Source organism: Falco cherrug, chromosome 5 (assembly GCF_023634085.1).
Source record: "Falco cherrug isolate bFalChe1 chromosome 5, bFalChe1.pri, whole genome shotgun sequence".
NCBI lineage: Eukaryota > Metazoa > Chordata > Aves > Falconiformes > Falconidae > Falco > Falco cherrug.
Genome location: NC_073701.1, coordinates 3,479,767 through 3,503,151, shown reverse-complemented (window position 1 = coordinate 3,503,151; position 23,385 = coordinate 3,479,767). Strand labels below are relative to the sequence as shown.

The 23,385-nt window shown below is 45.8% G+C and overlaps 2 protein-coding genes across 12 annotated transcripts in view; one reads left to right on the top strand and one right to left on the bottom strand.

Moving 5' to 3' along the window:
• CD58 (CD58 molecule) overlaps nucleotides 1-244 on the bottom strand; it is a 49,889-nt gene extending 49,645 nt beyond the window's left edge. For all 10 annotated transcript variants that reach the window (XM_027816942.2, XM_027816941.2, XM_027816940.2 and 7 more), the window contains exon 1: nucleotides 106-244. In XM_027816942.2, coding sequence (XP_027672743.1) covers nucleotides 106-157 — 52 coding nt within the window. In that variant the 5' untranslated portion in view covers nucleotides 158-244. The remainder of the gene's footprint in view (nucleotides 1-105) is intronic.
• Nucleotides 195-22,170, top strand: PLA1A (phospholipase A1 member A). 2 transcript variants are annotated; one of them, XM_027816938.2, is made up of 12 exons: nucleotides 195-319; nucleotides 5,188-5,306; nucleotides 7,152-7,353; nucleotides 8,588-8,765; nucleotides 10,260-10,368; nucleotides 12,881-12,982; nucleotides 13,853-13,942; nucleotides 14,838-15,005; nucleotides 16,068-16,157; nucleotides 16,614-16,722; nucleotides 20,221-20,385; nucleotides 21,696-22,170. In XM_027816938.2, exons 2-12 carry the CDS (start codon nucleotides 5,288-5,290, stop codon nucleotides 21,778-21,780), a joined length of 1,317 nt encoding a protein of 438 aa, XP_027672739.2. In that variant the 5' UTR covers nucleotides 195-319; nucleotides 5,188-5,287; the 3' UTR covers nucleotides 21,781-22,170. The 2 variants fall into 2 exon arrangements, with proteins under 2 accessions (XP_027672739.2, XP_005433437.2); XM_005433380.3 differs by having other exon boundaries at nucleotides 5,188-5,351.
• The last annotated feature ends 1,215 nt before the right edge of the window (nucleotides 22,171-23,385 follow it).

Sequence of the window (23,385 nt, the reverse complement as noted above, 5' to 3'; positions counted from 1 at the left end):
CTCCTGCGCGCCGCACCCTCCGCCCCGGCGCCGCGTGAGGGGAGCCGGGCGGCAGCGAAGGGGAGGAAAGCGGTGGATCTCCCGCCGCCCACCCTTACGACTTACCCAGAAAGGCCACAAAGCACAGAAGCCACCCCAGCGAAAGCGACGACCTCATCGCTCCGCACCCCGGAGCGGCTCTACTGATGGGTGTGCTCCGGTAGAAGTCTAAAAGGGCGAGGGCGGGCTGGCCCTGCCTCCCGCCGGCCGGCACCGTCACCGTCCTGCACCTCCCGTCCCCTCCCCGCGCCCGGCCGTGGGCGGCCCTGCTGAGGTGGTGGTGAGTAACGGGGTTCCTCAGGAAACCCCGGGCCTCGGATTTCAGGCTTCGAGGCCGCCTCCGGGGTGTCGTGGTGGGGTTCAGAGAGGAGCCGGGGTGCGAGGCGGTGCTGCGATGGGTTTCTGCTGCTCGGGTGTGAGCCCAGCAAGCGCCGGCGGCAGGAACTGCCCCGTTGATGCTCTGACAGCAGGGAAGCTTCAGCTCTGCTAATTGAAAAGCTGAAATTAAACGGATTGGTTTAATTTCCCGTTGAAGTGGGAGCCCCACAGGTTGGGGGAAGAACAAATTTCAGCAGGTAACACGCAGCTCGCCGCCTCAGAAAATGGTGGTCATCTAAACCTAGTAGTCCTGACACCGATGTCCCCAAAATGCCCGCTGGACTCTTCAGGGGGCACCTGGCAATATCACCCTATGGGGGGTGGGCTCCAGACTGTTTCCCCCAAGGGTGGGCTGGCCTCTATGGGTGTGACCTTGCATGGATGACTGGCGTCTGGACACTACAGGGTTTTTTAAGGAAGAAAGGGAAACTACAACAGTTTGGGAAATGCTCAGCAGCTATTGAAAAAATGCTATTTTGCCAAATACTGCAGTGGCAGCTAGTGGCAGCTGTGAGCCAGCTTTCCTCCCATAGCAGTGATCCATGAGCAGATGCCTCAGCCTACTGCGCCGGCGTCCCACTCAGTGTGGCGGAGAAGAATCCAGCTGCCAGCAGGTCCAGCTGCAGACCTTACAGCCTCAAAGCTTGCTTGGGTCCCAGAGGCTCAGCTTCCTAGGGGAACACCAGCATGGCACTAGGGCTGGATGGGGATGCTCTCACTGCAGCTTTATCCCGCAGCTGGCTCTCTCCCAGTGTGCTCAGTCCACACACTCACTCCAAGCAGCTGTGTCAAGCTACTCGCCACCACTTGGAGCAACCTCAGGCTCCACTCTTTGTTCTTGATAGCTATGGTGAAATGACGTGGCATGTAACTAGCTTCCAAATGGAACCACTACATGGAGTCAGGCCCATCCCATAAATTCCTTTTGCTCAGTGACAGAAACCCACAACAACCCTTTATGTCCATCTTCCCTTTTCTCCTCCATTCCCAATATCTGTCAAGTGCCAAAGGGAGCTCCCTACCCTGTAAAGCAGGGGTCCTCAAACTACGGCCCGCAGGCTGGATACAGCCCCCCAGGGTCCTCAATCCGGCCCCTGGTATTTACAGACACCCCCCTGCCCCCCCCTGCCGGGGGTTGGGGGGGGAAACCAAGCAGCCGCAGGTGACTGCCTGCCACTTCATCCGTGCGCTGGCCCCCTGTTTAAAAAGTTTGAGGACCCCTGCTGTAAAGGCTCCAATTTGCAGTGTTTACACCAGAAATGTAACATGGCCATCTTCCTGCCGTATCCTCGTGGCAAAGGTGGCTGTTCTTTGCTGATTAGTCCTCTTGTCAGGTAAAAAGTTGTCCCAAGATGTCAGAGACTTTGGATTGAACCTTGTTGCTGGGAGGATCCCACCTCCCACCTTGCACGCTACAACTTTCCTGTAGATTGTGAGACTTTTGAGGTTAGCAGTGATAAATCTGAAGCAGGGACTGACACTTTCACTTAGATTATTTTAGGGTGGAAGGAACCACAGGAGGTTGCCCACATGCACTCAAAGCAGGGCAAAGTTCTTCCTGCAAAGTTGCTCCATGTTGTAGAGAATGATTAGGGCTTCATGGGGCAGAGAAAGGGAGAGAGAAACCTGAGCCTGGTGGCTGGTGCTCTCACCTAGGCTCCTCTGCTTTGGGGAGACTACAGTGTTTTGGGAGATACATGGCAAGGATGCGTTCTGCCTTCTTGTGCATACTTATATAGTCATACTAAGTAGAAGATCCATAAAGTACTCATGAAAGACTCAAGAAAATGACTGGTTTTCATCCTTTCCTGACAGAGTACCCAAACAGACTTGCCCATATCTTCCCTTCATCAGTTGCCAAGCCAATCTTTAATATTTTCTTCTTACTATCTCATAGTAAGGATATTCTTCTGAAAGTCAGGAGTTTGAATCACTTTTTGTTGAGGTAAGAACTACATCCAATTCCTCTGTAGATCCTGGGAACAACACACAGAAGCCTAGGTGCTTAATGTAAAGCCATGGTTTCTATTCCATGTGCAAAGGACAGAAAATACAGGAGCTGTGATACCAAGTATTCCAGTGGTAGGGTAGGATCCAGGCCGTAATGTACAGTGAGCTAAGCTCTGCATGTATTTCATGCTCTCCCTCGAATGCAAAGAAAACAGGGAGTGGTTTTAAATAGTCATCATCTGCTTAACTCACACTTGGTTTCCCTAAAGGTCCCGCACTGCTACCCCAACTGCATTCTTTCCAGTATCAATGAAGTGTTTTGCAGTCTAATTGATTTTTCTTGTGATCAGATTTCCATATGACTAGCAGGAATTTGCAGTGCTTATATGCCTCTGCCAGCTGTTGCTTTGTGGGTGAGGAAACCACATTTTCAGCTGGAGTTGAGCAGTTTCAGCATTTGCTTGAATGTGCAAACAGCATGATTTTTTCAATTTCAATGAAAAGAATTTGTGCATAAAATCAAACTTGTTTGCCTTCATTATCCCTGACTCATTCTCAAATGAATCACACTGTGCTTTGTGATTGTATGCTGTAAGAAAGTGCTAAAAGAAACCTCTGGTGGTTTGGAAGTCTTTGCAACTGTGTTCCCATTGCCATTGTAATCACTCCCATTGGGAAGTAAAATAAGTGGCACCAACGTTAAGCTGCTGAACTAATGTAAATGCAGTAACTGAGTAAGTTCACAAACGAGAAGAAGAAACCCCTTCACACCAAAATACTTCTACTGGTAAGAGCATTTGAAGCACAGAGGAACTGATTGGCTTCCGCTGTTTTGCATGGGGGACCACCACAGTGTGCTGATATAATAAAAAATTTCCTGAAATCACTAAATCTGAGATTACAGGAAAAAAAAAAAAAACCTGCTCAAGAAATTTTCAGTTTCATGAAGGTGTATTTTTTTTTTTTAGCATACCAAGTTGTTCTTTAGCAACTCTGCAAATACACATAGCAGTGCAAAAATTCAATCAGATCTGTACATCTGGGCCACAGGTTCATTTTACTCTAAGGCTGCAATACCAGTGCATGCCATATATTACATGGCATTTCAAAATTTCCATAGAACTTGGCAAAGAGTAACAGTTGCATTCTGATACAAAACGTAGTGCTTATTACCATAATTTAATAAAAAATGGAAAGAACTGTTTCCTGGTTTTCTTTAGGTGCTCTGATTTGTTTTACTCTGAGAAATTTTTCATTTTCACAATTGCACTGCTGCTCTGGAGGCTTGTAGTATGGAAATGTCACTGCCTGTTGGTATGATTTCACAAGTTTATTCCCTTGTTTCTTGACTAAGCTTATCCAGAGCAGTGGAATTTGTGGGTGTGGTGAAGGAGCAGGCCTGTTGCAGTCTATGGGCTTTTATCTTACAATCCGTGAATCGACATGAGTCTAATGCTAGGGCTAGAAAGATGAAGAGTGGGGTGGAAGCCAGGAGTTGGCTATTCGTATTGCAGCTTTTAATCTTGGAAAATTGATTGGGTTGACAATCTCAATTGTGTATTTGAAGAGACACTAAGAACCTACTTCTCTGACAATAAGCCAGCTTGATTGTGGAGCCAAGTATTTCAGGATCAGAATGTGCCTGAATCCATGTCTCTGGGAGGATGCAGATGAGGCAGGGCTTCAGTAGCCCTCCAGGCCAGGCAGATGATGCTGCCTAACTTCTCTGTGAGAACTGACAAAACTTCTCTCAGGAGTGAATTAGAAATAAAAAAGATCTTCTGCCTAAAGTAGTCCCAAAGCCTTTGGCCAGAGAAAACTGGGGTAAAGAAATAACTGCTGTTGCCAGTAACTGTAAAGGAAAATAATGTTGGATGCTTTTGCAAAGGTCTGTGGTCTGACCGATGGAAGCAATTTCTTCAGTTTGTTGTTTAAGCAGCTGTAGAATAATGCCTCGATGGGGAACGCTCCTTTGCTCGTTACCCTTCTTGCCATTTGACACAGTCAAGGGTAAAGCCACCTTGTTCTTCTGCAAGAATGACCAACACACACCAATGAGACTTAGGGAACAGGCGTGCCCTTACCTGAAAGCCTAGCACAGCCAGGGGGATGGTACCGTCATCTCATGAATGTCGTGTGATGGACTACTGGTTACATGCTTGGTAGCGTGCTTCTGCTTCTCCAGCTGTTTACACCAAAGCAGTAAAGTTTTTTATTCAAAGATCTGTTTGATGTATTTGCATGCTTATGATACTGGTGCATTACTGAGATCATCCTTCTATTTCCCATAGTATCTGACACACAGTCTCCAAAGGAGACGTGTAGAGTGTCCCCGCCCTAAGAAATGTACAGCCTGAGTGTATTATGGCCATATGGCACCAGTTACATTTTAGTCTGTCTTTCCCCTCGCTTTTCAGAAGCAATCCATTGCTTTGCCTTCTTTTGGCAGTTACGGGAGCTTGACCAGAAGTAGAAAACCAGGAAAGACAGCAATGCAATAGGAAAATACACAGATGCGAGGCTGGTATGAATCTTCCTGGCATTGACCTGTGAAGCCTTGTGACAAATCAGCATTCCTAGTCAGAATTTGCGGACAGGTCTAGGTGGCAAGGGTAAAGCACTGTAATTCTGTTGCTTGCTGGGACCGATTTTGCTAGCTGATTTCTGAAGTGAAAAGTTTGCCTTGAGGAAAGAGAGGTAGGGGGAAGGGAACATCGGCATGTTTTTTAACCAAAAAGTCAGTGAAGCCCTCTGACACAGACCTTGGCTAATGGTCAAATAAGAGCAGAGGTAATTGCCCCTACCCTTTTTTCCCAGCAGAGCACGCGCTGGTTCACCATTAACAGAGTCAAGCTGACCAAGCAACTCACCACAGCTGTTTTCCCCTCTACAATCCTACTTGTAGTGGACTCACAGGAAGATGGTTGGGGATCTGGAAAGTAAGTTGTTTGCTGTCTTATTTCTGCTCAGCACAGCACAAGCAGGTAAGAAAAACATGAATGCTTGGCAAGGGATTGAAAGTTTTATATAGAAGTATCTGTATTCAATTCTCCCTAAACAACCTGTGTGTCAAGAGGACCTTGCTGTAACCTGGTTAGGTGCTGGGTTAAAGGGTAGTGCAAGAATGGTCTTTTTTTCTCCCATGCTTTGATTCAGTCAGTCTAAATGATTTAACTCCACTAACCTGAAGTGGAAAAGGGACCGCTTCACCTCTAGTGTTGGCATCTCCTGCGTTGAAAGCTTAGCAGGTGTGATTTGCAGCAGATGAGAGAAAATAAACAAACTCCACTCTTTCATTTCCTTCTTTAATTGTACTATCAACAAAACTGCTTTTGTGATCGCCACTACAGTCCCACATCACAGGCAGCTTCACAGCAGTGCACCTCCTGCCTTACATTTACTCACAACCCCACTTGTCTTATATCATTTCTGACATGTGCCATGCTTGCACTGAGCCTGCCCTTGCTAGTTAAGCTGGCTCATGAGCTGCGTTTTTTCCAAATTGATCTCAGAGAAGATCTCTTTCTCTCTTACCTTCAGTATACAGGAAGACTAAAATAAACAACAGTAAGAGATAGTCACATCTGACAAGGGGGAATCTGAATGTTAAATCTCGCTCCATTGTGCTGACCCCTAGGCTGTGTTCTGCCTAGCCAGTATAAAGTATCTTTTATGGAAACAGCCAGCAGTTAGGAAGCTGGTTGGTTGATTTTTTTAATTTTTCATTTTAATATTATTGTATGTGCAGATTAAAGGCTGTTTTGCTTCCTCCAGTCCAGAAAAGAGAAAGTGCAGACATTGTCATTGCAGCAGGATTCAACTATGCCAGTTCATAAAGTAACAATTTTTAGGTCAGAAATGATCATTTAATCAATAGCTTGGTTTCCTGCTCATTGCAAGTCAATAAATTTCACCCCATTAGTCCTTCAGTAAATCCAACATCTTACCTTCAACAAGCCCTCCAAAATAGCAGTCAGTTCTCTGAAATGACAGAAGATGGACAATGCAGCTCTTCTGTGGGTAACCTAGCTATACATACTGCTAGCCATACATACTACTAAACTTCCATGCTTGCTTTCTAGCCTAAACTTGCTCAGTTTTTGTTAGCTACAGGTTTGAAGTTTTTTGATGGTTTTGGGTTTTTTTCTTCTTTGCTGTCTAGATCAAAGTGCCTTGCAGTAGCTTCCTTCTTCTCATAAAGCATTTTCATCCAGTAAATGAATCAATCGGGGAATTATCATTGACACATTTTGTCATCAGCATTCTCATATTTATTTATGGATTTTTGAATCAATTGTCAATTCTGACAAATTGTCATCAGTTTCTGATGACCTGTACCTTCTACTAAACCTACCAGAATTTGAATAGAAATATCCCCATTCAGTGGTGACTACCTACCTGTTGGCAATCATTTTTGTTAAAGATCTGATAACAAGTTAATAAATGTACTTAGTAGCTGGTGTGTGTGGCTGATTTGGGGAAAAAAACCTAACAATGTCATTTGCATCTTGGAAAAAAACCTCTCAGAAGTCAAAGATACCATGATATCCACAATTATCTTCCCCAGCCAGTGTTGGAATTCCATCAAAGGACAGAAACAGCTTTGTCAAAAAAGGTTTCCAGAATAGGTTGATTTTAATTTATGTTCTATCCTTTTAATTTTTATCAATAGAAGTGAGATTGTTACTTCCATTTTCCTACTGAATTAGAATGAGATTCCCCCCCCCCCCCCCCCCATTGCATAGACACAGACTAAATAGGCTATTCACTCCCTCTCATTGCAGGAAATACAGGCAGACTCTCAGGGCATCACTGTGCTGACTTCCAGACAGCAAATATCCTACGGGGTAGTAAACTTAAGGTCCAATTTCTTCTGTTCACCTCCTCAAGCCCCAGCTGTGGGGAGCTGATTTTAGCTGATGATGACATCAAGAAAAGCAGCTTCAACAGCAGCCTGGAAACAAAGATCATAATCCATGGCTTCAGGTGAGAGTAAGAAGAGTGCTGCGACTAAGGTTTGACTCATAAATTAACCGCTGCGGGGGCATTCCTAAGCATTGGCTGGTGCTGGCACAGAATCCTCATGCTCCTCCAACCTTAGTTTCCCCAGCAGAGTGGCTGCATGCAGAACACCTGCTAAGAACAGAGTTAGCAGTGCTCAGCTCCAGACGACCTGGGAATTGTCTGGGAGACTGTTGGTGGGCCAGGGACAGAGGCATGGAAAATTCTGACCAGCTGCCTATTTTGTGCATATTTCACATTTTTTTGAAAGCCTAAAAAAAGTCAGGAAATTAGGATCTCTTTCTCTCACTTATTCTTTTCCTCTCTTCTCCTTTGCCTCTTTCTTTTCCTTTCCTTCTTTTGATTATTTTTTTTTATTTAAGAAGTTTTTCTTCAAGATTCCTGTCCCTTCAAATTGTCTTCTTGGAGCTCATGCCCTGATTTATTGACAGCCTGGATTAGTCAGCCATGTAGGAGCCCAGCCAGACACATTACACTTCCATTCTTGAAACTGTGGAGATTTGAGCTCGTTTTTTTTAAGCTGTCACCATTCCGCAAGTTTATTTTACTGCGACATTTTTCAGCTAGGTGTTGACCATATAACATTATTTTTTTTTTGGTGTGCAAAGGCCTAAAGAGAAAGTGCATAGAAGACCAGGGTGAAACCACAGAAGATGTTGCAGGGTCTTTTCAGAAAACGAGGTGTTGCCCTCATGTGACATAGCACACCCCTAACCAGGTGGTATTAGGGGAAGTGGGTAGAAAATAGCCTCCTCAGTTTTCCTTGAATTCTTAGATATAGATATTTCTTTTTTTAATTGTCGATAGGTTAGGAAATGCAGCAGTGAAAGTCTAAGTGATTTGGCCAAGGACTTCCTGCCAGTTGGTGGCAAAACAGGATCCAGATGTTGCCAGTCAGCTCACTTACTCCAGGTGGGCTCTGGGGGGGCTAACTGGAGCACCACAGCAAGACTGAGTTTTCAGCCTGAGCCCTGCAAATGTTATCTCATTCATTACTGAATCGGCCCATTCTGAAAGGTGTTATTACACCACTGAAAAGAAATGCCAAGTGTGGAAGTCTGGCACCAGAAAAAAACTTTCAGCAACCGTCTGGAAGCCTCCTCTGAAACAAGTGAAACTCCAGCACCAGTGGACAACATATTGACACGTGCCCTGTTTTGGAAAACACCTAACATACTTGTTTCTGATGACTCCACAGGGCTTTGGGTACCAAACCTTCCTGGATTGAAGGGCTTGTCCATGCCATACTGCACACAAGCCAGGTTAACGTGATCGCAGTAGACTGGGTTTATGGTTCTACAGGAGCCTATCCCTCTGCAGTGGAAAATGTCACACAGCTGGCCCTCTCCATCTCACAGTTCATCAGCAAGCTCCTGGTAAGCTACTGTGGACTTACAGTGGGGGCGAGCATGGCCAGAGAACATCATTCATGCAAGCAATCCAGAGAACTGCTCCCAACCTGCTATCTCCAGGAGCTGGACAAGCAGGCTCATTATTCCAGAGTGAGCACTGTGTAGCAGTAGAGAGTTTTCTTTTTTTCCTCTCTCAGCCCAGGCTTGGGCATGCCACTGTTTTTCTTCTTTCTCTTGAGTTTTGATATTTTTTTGGAAAAACGTGCCAGTTGTCAGATGCCTCTCCAGCCCAGAATAAACCTAAAAGATGCCTTAGGTTTTCTCAAATCCATGCTTCACTGGACAGTCTTCTTCTGCCTGGAAATTTTGTCCAGGAAGCTGGAGGGTGTGGGATTTGAGGCTGTTTTATACTTGCTTTGGGCTTCAGTTACACTTCCAGTAGCTGGAAATCCCTAGACATGTGCCAGTTCCTTTGTGCACAGCACAGCTAAACAACACTTAGGCAATGAGGGTGACACCTCTTCGTGTTAACCAACTGTGAGTAAACTTTGCATGTAACTTTTGCACTCCAGACCTAGGCTGCACAGCATAGGAAGGAGTTCCTGGGTATGCATCACATTGTGCACTGTCACACATTTCTATCCAGAAATACAGCAACCCTTGGAGCCGCTGTCATGAGAAGGATGGGGTGGAGGGGGAGAGGACTGTCACCCCTCATTACTGATTAGGTTACACAGTGAACAAATAACTGGGCTGAACCATGTCCCCACCACTCATTCTGCGTCTGTGCTGTGCTCTAGTCCAGCTACTTAAGGACTTTTTCTGTCCAACTTCTCCTGCAACCACAGAAGACTATATTCTCTTCTCATAAGCCTCAGTATTGCTCCAGGATATGGCCTCATACATTTCAAAGTCAGGATTTTTCATCTCACCTCCACACTCTTGTGCACCATATGCGCTCCCATTGTACGGTACTGCATCACGCAGACCAGCATGCAGGCAGCTGAATCCCTGTAGGGATGGGGTCATCTCACATCAGGTCTAAATGGCTGTGCTTTACCTAGTAGTTCAGCCCATGGAGGAATCTTAATCTCTGAAAATATAATCTTAAAATACTAATCAGGATAATGGTATAATGGTGGTATAAAAGTGAAAAATCCTTTCCTCTGCTTTACTGAGAAAAACATTATTCACATCATGTGTGTGGGTCACTTAGCTGAGAGAAGGAAATTCAATGTGAAGCAAGCTGTGAAAAGAGAAGCTACAGGTTATGTAGTTATGAACAGGAGCATCTGATTGACCTGGTTAGGATTGACTTTGCATCTGTGGACCTGAAGAAGAATTCTGAAGAACAGAAAGGGCAACACACATCATTCCTACATCTATTTGGTTTTCCACCATACACCTCAAAAGCAATCCTGTGTTAGAAGAGTTGCAGAGCTGCTGTGTGGGCTGGGACAGAGGGTATCTTACCTTTCTGCTACAGAAACATTAATTTGTATTCTCATCAATTTGCAGGCCCTGGGAGTCTCAGGGACATCCATCCATATCATTGGGGTAAGCCTTGGTGCACATGTCGGGGGCCTGGTGGGACACTTCCATGGTGGTCAGCTGGGACGGATAACAGGTATCATAAAACTGAATCTTGGGTCCTCATCTGCTCCTCAAGGGAGAGAACGGAAGAGCAAGGAAGGGGAGCCACCCATAGTGGCTTTTAATTGCATGAGGGCTCAACAGATCCAAGCTTAAGGGCATCTTCCTAGCTTCAGAAGAGCCTGATGATGCCTTTCCAGCCATCAGTCCCCTCCACACCGCCAAAAGAATGCATGCATTTGCAAAAGGGTCCTTCCACCTCTGCTCCACTCTTCAAATTGGTGTCTTCTTAAAAGAGGACAGGACTTTGTAATAACTAATGAAAACCCACAGCACCCATGTGCTTTGCTTCTGCTTTATAGCACGTATACCTCTGTGGTTCTTAAAATTAAAGCCTACAATGCATGTCCATTGTGGGGGACCAGCAAGAGTGAGCTGCTCTGCAGGAAAACGTGACCTGAGAGCCAAGGGGACAGCAAGGTGGGCAGTGGCCTCACTGACAGGGGACACAGCCTTAAGGAAGGTCTCACTGCACGCTTAGCAGGGCAGTCCAGAGAAACGTTAGTTCAGCCTTCACATGTCACAGCTACCTACACTGCAGGAAATACAGGCATTCCTTCACGGGAGCTGAGTTTCATGCCAGGCCCCTTTTTAAGCTGTGAATCAAAGTTTATGTTAGGAGGAACTTGGAGTAACCATTCTTCTGCACCAGGATTTTATGATCAGCAACATCTTTCCGATGAGCAGAAGCAGATACTTTCCCAGGAAACCATGGTAATCAACTTCAGAGTCAGAGACTCTTCCCCCTTGCTGTCTACATGTAACAAAAGCTCTGTAGGTTTATTTATTCTATAAATTTTTCACTCTGCTAGAAGACAACCCTTTTTCTACACTCCTGATTGTCATATGATTTCATAGGCACACTGTGCATTGCAGGTTCCAGTTCAGATTTAGGAGCCTGAAGACACGTGGGTTTATACCCAAGATATGTCTGATCTCACCTCTCGCTTCCTGACATACATGCATACATGCATAGAGGAAAGTGATCCCAGAGCCATCATTTGCTGAAGTGTTTTCAATCACCTAAAAAGAGCTGTGGAGCAAAACCAGAGGGAGTTTTGGAGATAAGAGCACAGACTCTTTTTTTTCTTCTTTTTTTTAAATGAAGTGAGTTTCTTTAACCAGTGCCTGTTCCTGTAGATATCTCCCTGTGCAGGAAAGCAGATGGTAGAGGAACTGGAATGAACAGCACATAGCTGAAATTGCTGAAGAACAATTTGTTTCAATATTTGCAGAGGAAATGAAAAATCCTGAAGGAATTCAGTTACATGCAGTATAGCTGCAGTGAATAGTTTTCTTAGCTGCTGAGGATGTACACCTCGATGGAGTTTATGCAGCTTGTGCTTGGAAGAGGTAGGCATAGAGAATATAGAAACATGCTTGCCTTTGAGCCGTGCTAGAATTGACTGCTGCTCATATTAGGTGTTTCTCCCTCCTCAGGAAGAACTTTAAGCTACAGCAAATAACACTTTTAAGTACCTCTTAAAACCTTCAAATAAAATTTGGTCTGTAGAAGTAGGTGAGGAACCTCTCAGGTTTTTGTGTGTGTCAAGACTAAAGAACATGGAAGAAAAATTAAAGCAATAAATTCTTCTGACGACTTCTCTCATGATTAGCTTTTATTTATAGAAAGGAAATAATTTTTTTCCGTCTTTGCTTCCCCCCTCACAAATGCAAACATCCATTTTTATATTGTTTGTATTATCTTCCCCATAGAGAATTAATGGGACTGAGTCCAAGGCAGTGAAACTGGCCAGCTGAGGCTAAGTGGCATTTGGAGCTGCTTCTTAAACTATTGTTGTTGCCTGAGGAATAAAAAAAATCTTGTGAGATTACTTTCTATGAAAAGTCACCAGGATAAACCTCAGCCAGAACAACAAAATATTATCTTCAACCTGTTCCTTGGTGTTGCCAAGGATAATTTTCTGTATTCTTTCAACTCCCCAGAAGTTGCTCTAGGAGCAAGTTTTAGGCAAAAATGTAGATGCCTGCTGACGGACTTGATTTTATTTTTGGGAGAGAGCTCGGAAGCCTTTTTGTTTCAAGGATGTTTGATCCTATCAGACCTTTGTAATGCCTGGGATGCTGAATTCATCACCTAACTGATGATCTTCAGTGGGATTTCTCAGACTGTAGTGCTAATACAGGTGACAGTACCACTAGGGAAGGTCTACAAGTTTGATTCTCTTTCACTAATCCAAAAGATACTCTGTCAGAGCTATTTGAAGGTTAGTCATGGCTTTACAGGCTAGAAGCTTGAGGTACAAAACTGCTAAAGTGGAGAGGAACAGTGCAGGACAAGGTAAGGAAGCTGCAGTGGAAGTTAGTGTAGGCAGAAACCATTCTGTAGTATAATCAGTGCAACCTGGGAATAATTTATCGCTTCTGCCTAGCAACATTTTTCAAGTTTTAAATAAAATAACTGGTCCAGAAATAAGAGAGGAGCTGAAAGGCGCTTGTTCTTGAGGTGTTTGATTTTGTTACAGGGCTGGATCCCGCAGGCCCTAAGTATACCAGAGCCAGCCCTGAGGAACGCCTGGATCCTGGAGATGCCCTCTTTGTGGAAGCCATTCATACTGATGCTGACAGTAAGCTGGCTTTTATCTTCTTCGGCCCGTGCTTCTGTTCCCTCTGCTATTATTATTGCTAAGGTGTCTGTAGGTCTTTTTCCCTTTTTTTCCAGACTACCATAAGTTAAGGTTCACTCTGAAGAAGCTTCTTGATTAGATAAGCTTTAATGATGAATTAATTGGCACATAACCATACCACAGAGTGCTTCAAGCAACAGACATGTGGACATTAGACAGAGGGCAACCTTCTAGCAAGTATTTCTTCCTTAACCTTGCTACAGCAGAGTGAGTTTATGCAGAAGCAGCCTAGCATGGCTTTTACTGCCTGGAAGGAATTTACATGTCTAGTCTTACTTTGCTTTTTCCCATCTGATGTTAAGAAAGATACTGCTGAGAGTGCCAGTGGAAAGTAAGAGTTGAACCAACAGCTGGTACAACAACAGAGTAACTTTTCTAAAGTATTTAGGGTCTACATAGGCAGAATGTGCTTAAGAATAATGTGGTGCCTTTGAGTCAAACCTCTTGCCTGGAGAACACAAAAATCTCTACCAACATAACTCAATCATGACTCATCATCCCCAGTTAAGGCTGTGGTCAGTTCTGTTCTCCTTTACACAGAACCAAGAACCTGAGTCACAGAGCTGGTGATTAAGCTGCAGTTCGCAGACATTTTGGTGCCAGGGCCCGGAGCTCTCTGCTTCGCGAAGCAAACCTGCACAATGCAGCTGTGCAGGAACAGGAGATTGGTCCTTGCTGTCTCCAGCACTGGAGCTAGGTCCAGCACTACTAATGTTCAACCAGTTTATAGGGGTCTGTCATACACCATGTAGAGTAAAGCCTATAGAAAAGCCAAGTGTAAGAATGAAGTTGCATTTCACCTCTTTTCAGATTTTGGGATCCGGATTCCTGTAGGCCACATTGATTATTTCGTGAATGGAGGCAAAGATCAGCCAGGATGCCCCCGGTTCATCTCTGCAGGTGAGAACACTCTGTGGCCAAGCAAGGGGCTTTCATAGCCATTCAGCAGCCTGTGAAAATGCTGTTTGGCAACCAGCTCCCGCTACAGTCAGGGCAGTCATCAAAGTAAGACAATATGCATTTGTAAAGACATATGGCAGCAGTGATTCATGGCCCACATCTCCTCTCAGCAGTACAAGCAGCTGAAATTAAAATCTCATACAAGTCAAGTGTCTTGGCAGCACTACTGTCAAGAAACATGATTTTGGTGACACTTCTGTATGAGCCAGAACCCTAGCATCAATAGAGTTTGTATCAACAACAAAAAAAAAATTTTGCTAGAAAGGCTCTTAATTACTACTAGCAAAAGCTACTTCTTGTTTTCATGCTGCAAGCTCTGTCTTAGAGACACAGTATACTTAGGTATACATAGAGATACAGCTTGTATGATTGCTGTTCTTTCCTTCTAGAGGACTTTACACAGTAAATAGGGCAGCTAAATATTAAAATATGTTCTGGATGAGCCAGCTGCATCGAGGGTCAGGTTACAGGGGAAACCTATGGCATCTCACTTCCCATTGCTGGTGCAGGTGGGACTCAAAGATACTGTATCCCCGTGCAGAGAACTTGGGGCCTCATCAGTGGTACACTGATGGAGATGTGGTAGCCCTGTGGTCCCCCTCTTCTGACAGACTCTGTTAGATGCACTTCTAACTTCCTGCAAAGCTTCCCTTGCAGTAGGATCTGGGTTTATAGTCACAGAGGTGCTCTGCAAAATGTTATTGATGGGAAGGGGTTCACTGCAGAATCAGCAAGCGGGTTTCTTGATTCTCAGTTCCTTGGGACATGCAAAAAGACTGAAGCCAACAGAGAAACTCATAGCTGCTTTTCTCTGGGTGCATTTTTTTTCTTGCAGGTTATAAGTATCTGATCTGCGATCACATGAGGGCAGTGCATCTCTATGTCAGTGCCTTGAAACATTCCTGTCCGATCCTGGCATTTCCCTGTGCAAGTCATCAAGATTTTTTAAACGGTCATTGCGTGGACTGTGTTGACCCTTTCCTGTTCTCCTGTCCCAGAATAGGTACAGTACCAGCATGAGACCTTCCTGGAGCAAATGACAATACCTTCTTGATGGGTGTCAGTGCAGAGCACAGTATGCAGTTCAGATTTTTCAGAGCAGGATTTGCTTTGGTTCTCTTTGGGGATAGTGAGAAACTGTTTTGTTTTCAGGCTTCCAACAAGAAGGTCTAAAAGCTCATATATTGCCTGAGGTAGAACACCAAAATCTTGAACATTTCTAATCTTTAATCTTTTAAATAATTAAACATTTCATAGGGCCCACAAATGTGTTACAAGAGAGTTTCCAGAATCATCTGCTTGACAAGTGAGAAATTAGCTCAAGAAGTGTCTGGTTTAGAGAAGCAGCTGTAAATTTTAGCCTAAGCCCATTCTTCTACAGTCACTGTTGCTATGTCACCTCCTTCTCTTAAATTCCTGCCATGGCCACCCTAAAGATGAGCTCCCTGGACTGGGATAGGTTAATAGCTGCCTCTTTTAGGCTTCTGAAGCTGGGTTGTGGCATGAGGAGTGGAAGCATCCTCTGGTGCTATTTGCAGTCTGGTACAGAAGGATACAAGGAGAGGCCTCTTTTGGCATAGGTGCTCTCAGATCAGCCACCCCTTCCCCATCTCACCAAGCCACATTGTCAGCTAGTCAGTGGCACAGACCTCAAGTTATGGTGGTCTTCTCACTTGACCAAGAGATTCAATTTCTCAGCACCTTGTGTTTGCACTGTCATTTACATCTGCATTAAGTTTCCTGGCTTGGCAGTCTTTAGTCTTGCTCATTTTGCACAGGTGCAACTGATAACACAGTTTGTTAGCAGAGGAATGAAGCAAAGCCACCAAGAGGTGCTCTGATGATGATTACCTGGGGTAGCCAGGAGAGGTTTTCTGAAGGACTGTTAATCTGTTAAACAGACACCACAAACTTGTACTTGCTCTGATTTGCACTAGTATAGAAAAGGGTCTGTCCCTAAGACAGCAAAATTGGGCAGGGTGAGAGAAGATGAGTTAGGACTGATCATGTTTCTGTTCTGAGTCATTGATGGGTTTCCCTGCACTGGCTTTATTTCCTCTTGCAGGCCTGCTGGAACAGGCAGGTGTCGAGATGAGAAAGCTGCCAAAGGAAGTGAAAGTTTATTTAATGACCAGTACCTCAGCCCCATTCTGTGGTAAGTAGTACAATGAAAAAAGAAGTCAGAAGGGTCTTGACCAAATGAGGCCGTGCCTCTGGGGAGGCCAGGCAGTTACAGCCCACCAGCCCCATCAGAATCAGCTGCTGTGGCCCAGGTGGACTGAGACACACAGCTGAAGAGCAACACCCCTGCACATCAGCCCCATAAAGCCCTCTCCAACAGATTTATTAGTGTGGGCACAGCCCCAGATCAGTACAGCCGCGTGGCGTCAGGAACGAAGTAAAGGGTAGTGAAAATGCCTGTCTGTTTACACTGTACTATTCAGAGCTGCCCGCTGTGCCTCTCGTACACAGAGACTAGTTTCTTTTATGTTTGTTTAATCTTCTTTCTGCTGGTGGGGCCAGGGAATGAGTGTTAGAGCCCTTCTTTTGGCAGGGGTAAGTCTAACCAATAGTACCTGCCCTCACTCCTACATACCTGCCTCTTGTTCAGTCCATCACAGCCTGGTTGAGTTCCAGTTGCAGACAAAAAGAAATGTAGTCACCAGCATTGAGATCACTTTCTGCAGCAACAGTACCAACGACTCGGCAAAAATCACCATGTGAGTAACAGTGCATGCTTCTGGCCTGTATATTCCCAGCTCCATGTGTAAGGGTGTTTATTCCACTCCCAGAAAGGCACAACAATAGCTTATCTTCCTGAGCGCAGTCACTGCGAAACGAACCACAACCTTTCTTATGGAGTCCCTCCATATTTACCTGAAATGCTCTCAAGAATCAGGCATGTGCTACTATGTCTCAATAACCCTGGCTAGATCCACCTCTTCCCTGAGTGCTCAAAGCAGTAGGGATCACCAAATTTGCATACTTTTGTGTTGCTGTGCTGGTTCCTTTTCTGTGTCATACCCTTGCCTGGCACCAGTTCAAATTGCAGTCGGTGCCAGATGGTTATTATCCCTGCTCTGCCAGATAGAGATGGCTACAGCAAGATCCCACCCACTAGAGGTTCCAGACTAATAGACTTGGTGGCTATTCCTTGGGAGACTTTTCCTTTGATGCCCCATAGGACAGCAGTTGCAAGGAGGAGACAAGTGCAGCTCTGCATGTCAGAAATGTGTTCAGTAGCTTGTTGCCTCTGCAGTAATGCAGCAAAGCTCTCAGGCTCCCATTGCAGGGAAAGGTCCAGGAGGCAGGGCCCCAAGACTACGTGTGTACACAGACAGATCTCTCTTGAAAGCACCAGCCTCCTCCAGACCGTATCTGAATTAAAGGACCAGACTCGGGCTCCTGCTCCGCAGCCCTTGCTGCAGGGGGATCTCCCCACCACAGAAAAGTTCCCCAGATCACTTCTGCACTTCCTCCTACACCTTCTTGTCCGCGGCTGTGGGCTGGGAACCGCAGTATAGACATGCAGCTGGCTGCCTCAGGAAGCAGAAAAAGAGTCTGCTAAAGAGCCCCAGCCAGCTCTCCTAGGATCAGAGGGGTTCCACTGCTGGCTCCCACACAGTCCTGTCTGCTAAGCCAGAACATTGTCATCTGAAGCTAATTGTGTTTGCTGATCCAGTCCTGGGCACCGGGAGGTGGGGAATGAGAACCAGGGAAGGGGAAGCCACGCTCCAGGGTGCTTTCCAGCATGACATAGCTACTTGGTCACAGATTTCCAGCCAGGGACGGAAATTTGGAGTTTGTACTCCAGCCTGGTGGAGCTCAGTGTGTTCAACCCCTCCCTGGCTTGGAAGCCAAATCTGCCTTTTCCAAAGATGCGGGAGGGAGGAAACAGGAACACTCAGGTCAAGTCAGGACCCATGCAGCACTTCCTTTTGCAGTTGCCGGACACAGGGTTCGACAGGCATCCCACAGAAGGCACGTGAGCGCTGGGGAGACAGGCTGCCAGGGGAAGTGAGACGGGCAGGCAATCCCAAGGCTTTGCTGCACCCTCAAGTTTTATTGAGACAGTAGAGTTTTATAGCAGGGTAACCTATCCAGAGATACCCTTACCCTAGGAGAACAGCAACTGTGTTTCATTTAAGTGCCTTTCTAAGAAGCACAAGGCAAAACTGAAAAATTTGCTCACAGCAGTGAACCTACAGATTTGAAAGTATAAAATTCAAGATACCCCTTTGAATCCACACTGCAGCAAAGAGCAAAGAAACTTCCCCACTCTAGGCAAAGCTCAGCCCTCCAGTGCAGTCAAGCTCAGTGGCAAATGAGTATCTAAACACAGATTCTCACATTGCAGTTCAGACACCGATCATTCACTGACTTATTTCAGGTAATCCGACATGCGTGGCATCCTGCAGCTCCCCAGGAGTGCACAGGTACTTGGGAGTGTTCAGCCAGTTTCATACCTTTAACAGGTGACTTGCATGGTTGTGTCTTACCTCACGTTGCCCTTCTCCTCTCTCAAACATCAATTCCAGTCTCGCTCCTCAGGCTGCCGTTACTCCACACAACTGCACCAAGAGACATGTCCCCAAGCCCCATAGCTGCCATGGGGCTGACAGAGTTAGGAGCTTGTTACACAGCATGCTTCACCACTGCATTGCCATTGCTTACACATCACACAACATCATCCCCTATATCCAAGAAAACATACTTCTGAAGCCAACCAAGAGTCCTACATCCATCCAAAGGTTGTGTGGGGTTGAACTAAACGTCAGTCCCACCATTGACCTTCTCCAATTTGCTTAACCTTATTGTGTTCCTCTGTCCTAGGGCAGGGCTGGATCCTGCCCATGGACAATATGCAGTAGAGATGGCCTCTCCTCTTTTTGTTTTCCATTTGCTACCCATTATTCTCCTTTAAAAGCACAATTTCATGATGATCCCTATTTTTGGCAGATAATTTCAAGCCAGATGCAGTCAGATATACAAAACCTCCAGTATCTACTGCTGCAGCCTAAAGGATGGGAGGGACTGGATACACTGGTTTGGGTTGGCCACTGTGGCCTAGGAGGACACTAAATGCAGCTGTCAGCCCACTCCTAAGAGCTGCTTTGGTTAGCAGAATTGTAAACTCTTCCTGACCCTTTTATCACCTCTCCCCTTTCCCTACCATCACGTTTCTCATCAGGCAGTTGCTCAGGTGCTTCTGGGATTGTGCTGATTCAGCTACACACATATTCTTCATGAGCACAAAGAAACTGATGAACACTAGGCTCTTAGAGGTGCCAAGCAGATCAAGCATAAGAAGGCCCATTGGAGGGAGTCCACAGAAGGGAGGTGGCCCACCTACATATCATGGCTGGGCAGCACTCCTCTGCAGCACACGACCAGCTGGGCTCTGATCATTGGCTGTTTAGCAAACCTCTGGTATTTCTCAGTTCGTGTTACCTGGGTAAGAGCATAGGGACAGACAAACGTCCCTCTATCCGAGCATCCCACCTTCAACATGGTCAAAAGCAAGTACTCAGAGAAGAGTATTTAAAACAAAATCAGCGTAAACATGTAGCAATACTTCCCCAAATAGCTTTCCAGTGTCTGACTAATTACATCTCAGGGACTTTCAGAGCCAAAGGTGAGATCTTTGTCCTCATTAGCTTTTGTCTTCCATGAACTTGTGCAGTCACCCTCCCATGACTTGTACAGTCATGTAAACTTTCTAGCATCCACAACATCCCACAGCAGGTATTTTAACAGCTTAGAAGGAATGGTACTCTATGCAGTGTGCGATCTTTTTGAGCTTGCCACCTCTTGGCTTTCTCTGATGAGCCCTAGTTCAGATACAGTGAAGAACCGATACTATCCATGCCATTCATGGTTTCACAGATGTTGGCCTTTTTCACCACTCACCTCTGTAGCAATCTGGGCAGTGTTTCAATCTACATGCAACAGCAGGAAGAGGTGTTGTAATTGTGTGATGGAAGAAAGGACATTTATACAGAAATGTTCCTGACCACAGAGATAAAACGTGGAGAGACAGCCAGTAAGACTCTCGTGCAGTGAATTGTTTTGACAGATGAGTCTTCTCACTCCATTTTATTGTGGGGGGCTTCATGATAATACGCTGGGTTCTTCCAGTATTCCAACACATCTGCATATGGCCTGCATCTGCAGGTTGATTGAATGTTCTCCCTCACATCTCTCACCCTGCCTTGCAGACCTAAGCTCCAGGTGATGGGCAAACAGCTGCTGGCCCACAGAGTTCCCCTCTGCCAGATAAACAGCATGACACTGAAGTATCTCCCCAAGAATAAATTTTGGAGGAAGGATGAGTCATCCATCGTGGGCAAGTTCTGTGCAGCCCAGCTGCCTCTCGATAGCAAGTAAGTCACAGGAATAGCTTACAGGGATCCAGTGAGCCTCTGGATGCAGCCTGCGGTTTGAAACAATGCATTCTCTCTCCTGTTATAGATAAACATGTAAAGAGGTCTCTCCCATCACCTCTGCATTCCTATTTAAATAATTTTCTACCTGTGAGAAAGAAAAACTACCAAGGTAGTTTTCTAAGAGTGTTCTACAATTCTTTCCCCAGGATAAAAGCGTTGTACTGTGAAAGGAAAATGGATGTGACTCACATCACCTTAAAAGATGCTGAAGTTGCAGACCATGGCAAAAGCTTGAACTAACTAGAATTTACTCCTTTTGTCCTTGCTTGCTCTCTCCATCTTCCCCCTGTCTACACTGGGCCCCCATCTGAAACACAGACAAACATTTTTCAGGATGAGACAGCAGAAGACCAGTAATATATTTCTGCTTCTTATACTGCAAAGGTTTATAAAGCACCAAGGCTAAAGACAATCATTTTGGCATTTTCTAAGCCAGGCTTTAGAGTATATGCCTTCAGCCATAATTGCCTTACCCAGAGTAGAAGCAGCCAAGTCCTCATCCTGAGAGAGATAGAGGTCTTCTCCATAATACAATATTCATATTCTTGCCAGGAGTTTTGCAGATCCAGAGTTCTTGCAGGAAGGGTAAAACAGCTGGGTCTGCTTGCTTCTGAATTGACTCTTATGCTGGCCCCAGGCTGAAGCAAGCTCGTGGGTACTCCAAACCAGGGAAAACCAGAAGCAGCAGGCAAACAGCTCACATTCAAATTCTGCTCTGATGTGCGTTAAGGAGACTCAAGCACAAGGCAGTAAAAACATACCTGGGAGACCCAGACAGGGAAAAAAAGAGGCACTCCTATGTAAATACCAGGCGCTCCCTTTGGCGTAAGGACTGTTCCTCACTAGTGGAACACTCTGCAAAGCACTCCAAAGTTGGGATGGATGAGCAGACACATGGCTTTTTATCACTTATGACCGGGACAGCATGGCACATTGCCTTAAAGGCATACTGACCTGCACCCCTGGAAGCACTGAACCTGGCTGCAACGGAGGTACAAAGCTGTAGAGCTGTACAGGTTCACAACTATGCTCAGAGCAACAGTAGTATTGCTGGGAGGGGGCAGTGGAGAGGTGAAGGACACAACCCCATGCACACCCCTCCAACCATTCAGCCAGGGCACAGCACCCTGTTCATCACACCGTTGCAGAGTAGCACAAGGTCCATCACCAGCTTGCTGGCCTCTGTGTTAGGATAGCAACCTCCACCTGCTAATGCCCAGCCTGACTTCCCTGTGCTCTTCCCGCAGCAGGACAATGTCATGCCTGCCCTGGAACATCACCCTCCCAGGCAACACAAATGTCTCCTATGAGCTGCCTGCTACATGTGCCTAGCACTGCCTTCGGAGCATGCAGGCATACCCAAACGGGAAAGGAGCCCTAAACCTGTTGCTGCTCTCTGCTCACGGATGATACTTCCACCATAAAACTGGACGGGTTGCTTACTTCCTGCATGAAGGACGGGACATCAAGGAAAATTAAGTGTGTGGGAGATCAGTGGGTACAAGGCTGGCTGGTTACAGCAAGACCTCTCAGTTAAAAGACTGGATTGGGACTTTTATCTCATGGGTTCTGTATCCAGCTCTGAGACAGGCAAGTCATTTAATCTCAAGGTTTGGATCTCTATGAAAGGAGGAGGAGATAACATCACTCTTTCTGTGACAGGACTACTGGGATGATTCATTTGTATTTTATATTAAAGTGTCCTGAGATCTTCATATTAAAGGTGAGAAGTATTATTTTTCCTCAGCAAGGGGCAATGGTGTGGTTCAGGTTTGGCATAGGAAGGAGTCATTCTTAGCCAGTGCTCCCAATGGGAAACTCACTAGTCTCACATACAAGACACTTTCAGAGTGAGACCCTATTGATTTCATGTTAGTGCTCCTGCTGAGTAATCAGAAAAGATCTCCTTCCCTGACAGGCCTGGAGCAGCTCTCCTGGTTGTTGGCTTGTTCTCTTTAAAGCTCACATGAAGTGACACAGACACTGGGAACATGGCACCGCTGTTGCATCCAGTTTTGCACTGCTTTGACCAGCTTCCCAGAACAGAAGGCATCGCAGCCACCAGGTCACCTAACACAAATTAGTCCCAGGAGCTCAGCACAATCTTTCAAACCTGGAAAAGTAGCCAAGGTCTGGAAAGAACTGGTGAAAGATTACAGTAAGAGATGCATGTACATAGAAACAGCCCTCACCAAGCCATGTCTTTTCTACCACCCTGATGCATATGCAAATCAAAGAGGAGAGACAGGTCTTCATCACTTTTGCCCACAGGTCACATCTTCTATAGACTATTTTCTCTGGTTCCCCAGACTGACTTCACAGGTGATAGAAAAGTTCACAAGGAACACCATGGTCAGAGGAGAGGGGCATCCTAAAGGCATTTCTGCTATAAGAAGCCTCAACTATTTGGCATGAGCTGTCACTACTGCTTCACTAGACATTGTCACTGCAGAGTTAGCTCCTGCTGTCAGCTTACATCCAAGCTTCTGGGCCCTGCCATGTGGCTGTTTGGAAGGCCAGCTAACAAACACCGTCTCCAGCATACACTCAGGAGGGGGTTAGAGCTGAGCTCTGACAGCCTGACAGAGATCCAGATCAGCTGGTGCCATAAGAGTTTCCAGGGAGCTTCTTGTTGAGGACTGGAATATAACTTCAGCAGGCACCTGTGAGGGGCAGCATGTAATACAGCCCAGCCCCATCCACTTCCTTCGGGCAGAGGTGTAAAGCACTGTGACAGATGGACGGAGTTTCACTGTGCGTTTCAGTTCCTTTGCAGAAGAGACCCCAGCAGCTCCGGTGTTAATTTGCCGGACACATTTCCCAGCCGTGAAGGGCAATGGGGTCAGGCTGAAGCAAGAATGTAGCAACAGAGCATGGTGAGAACCATTAGCAGGATGATCCCCAGGCATGGGGCAGCCCCATTCTTCTGCCCTGGGG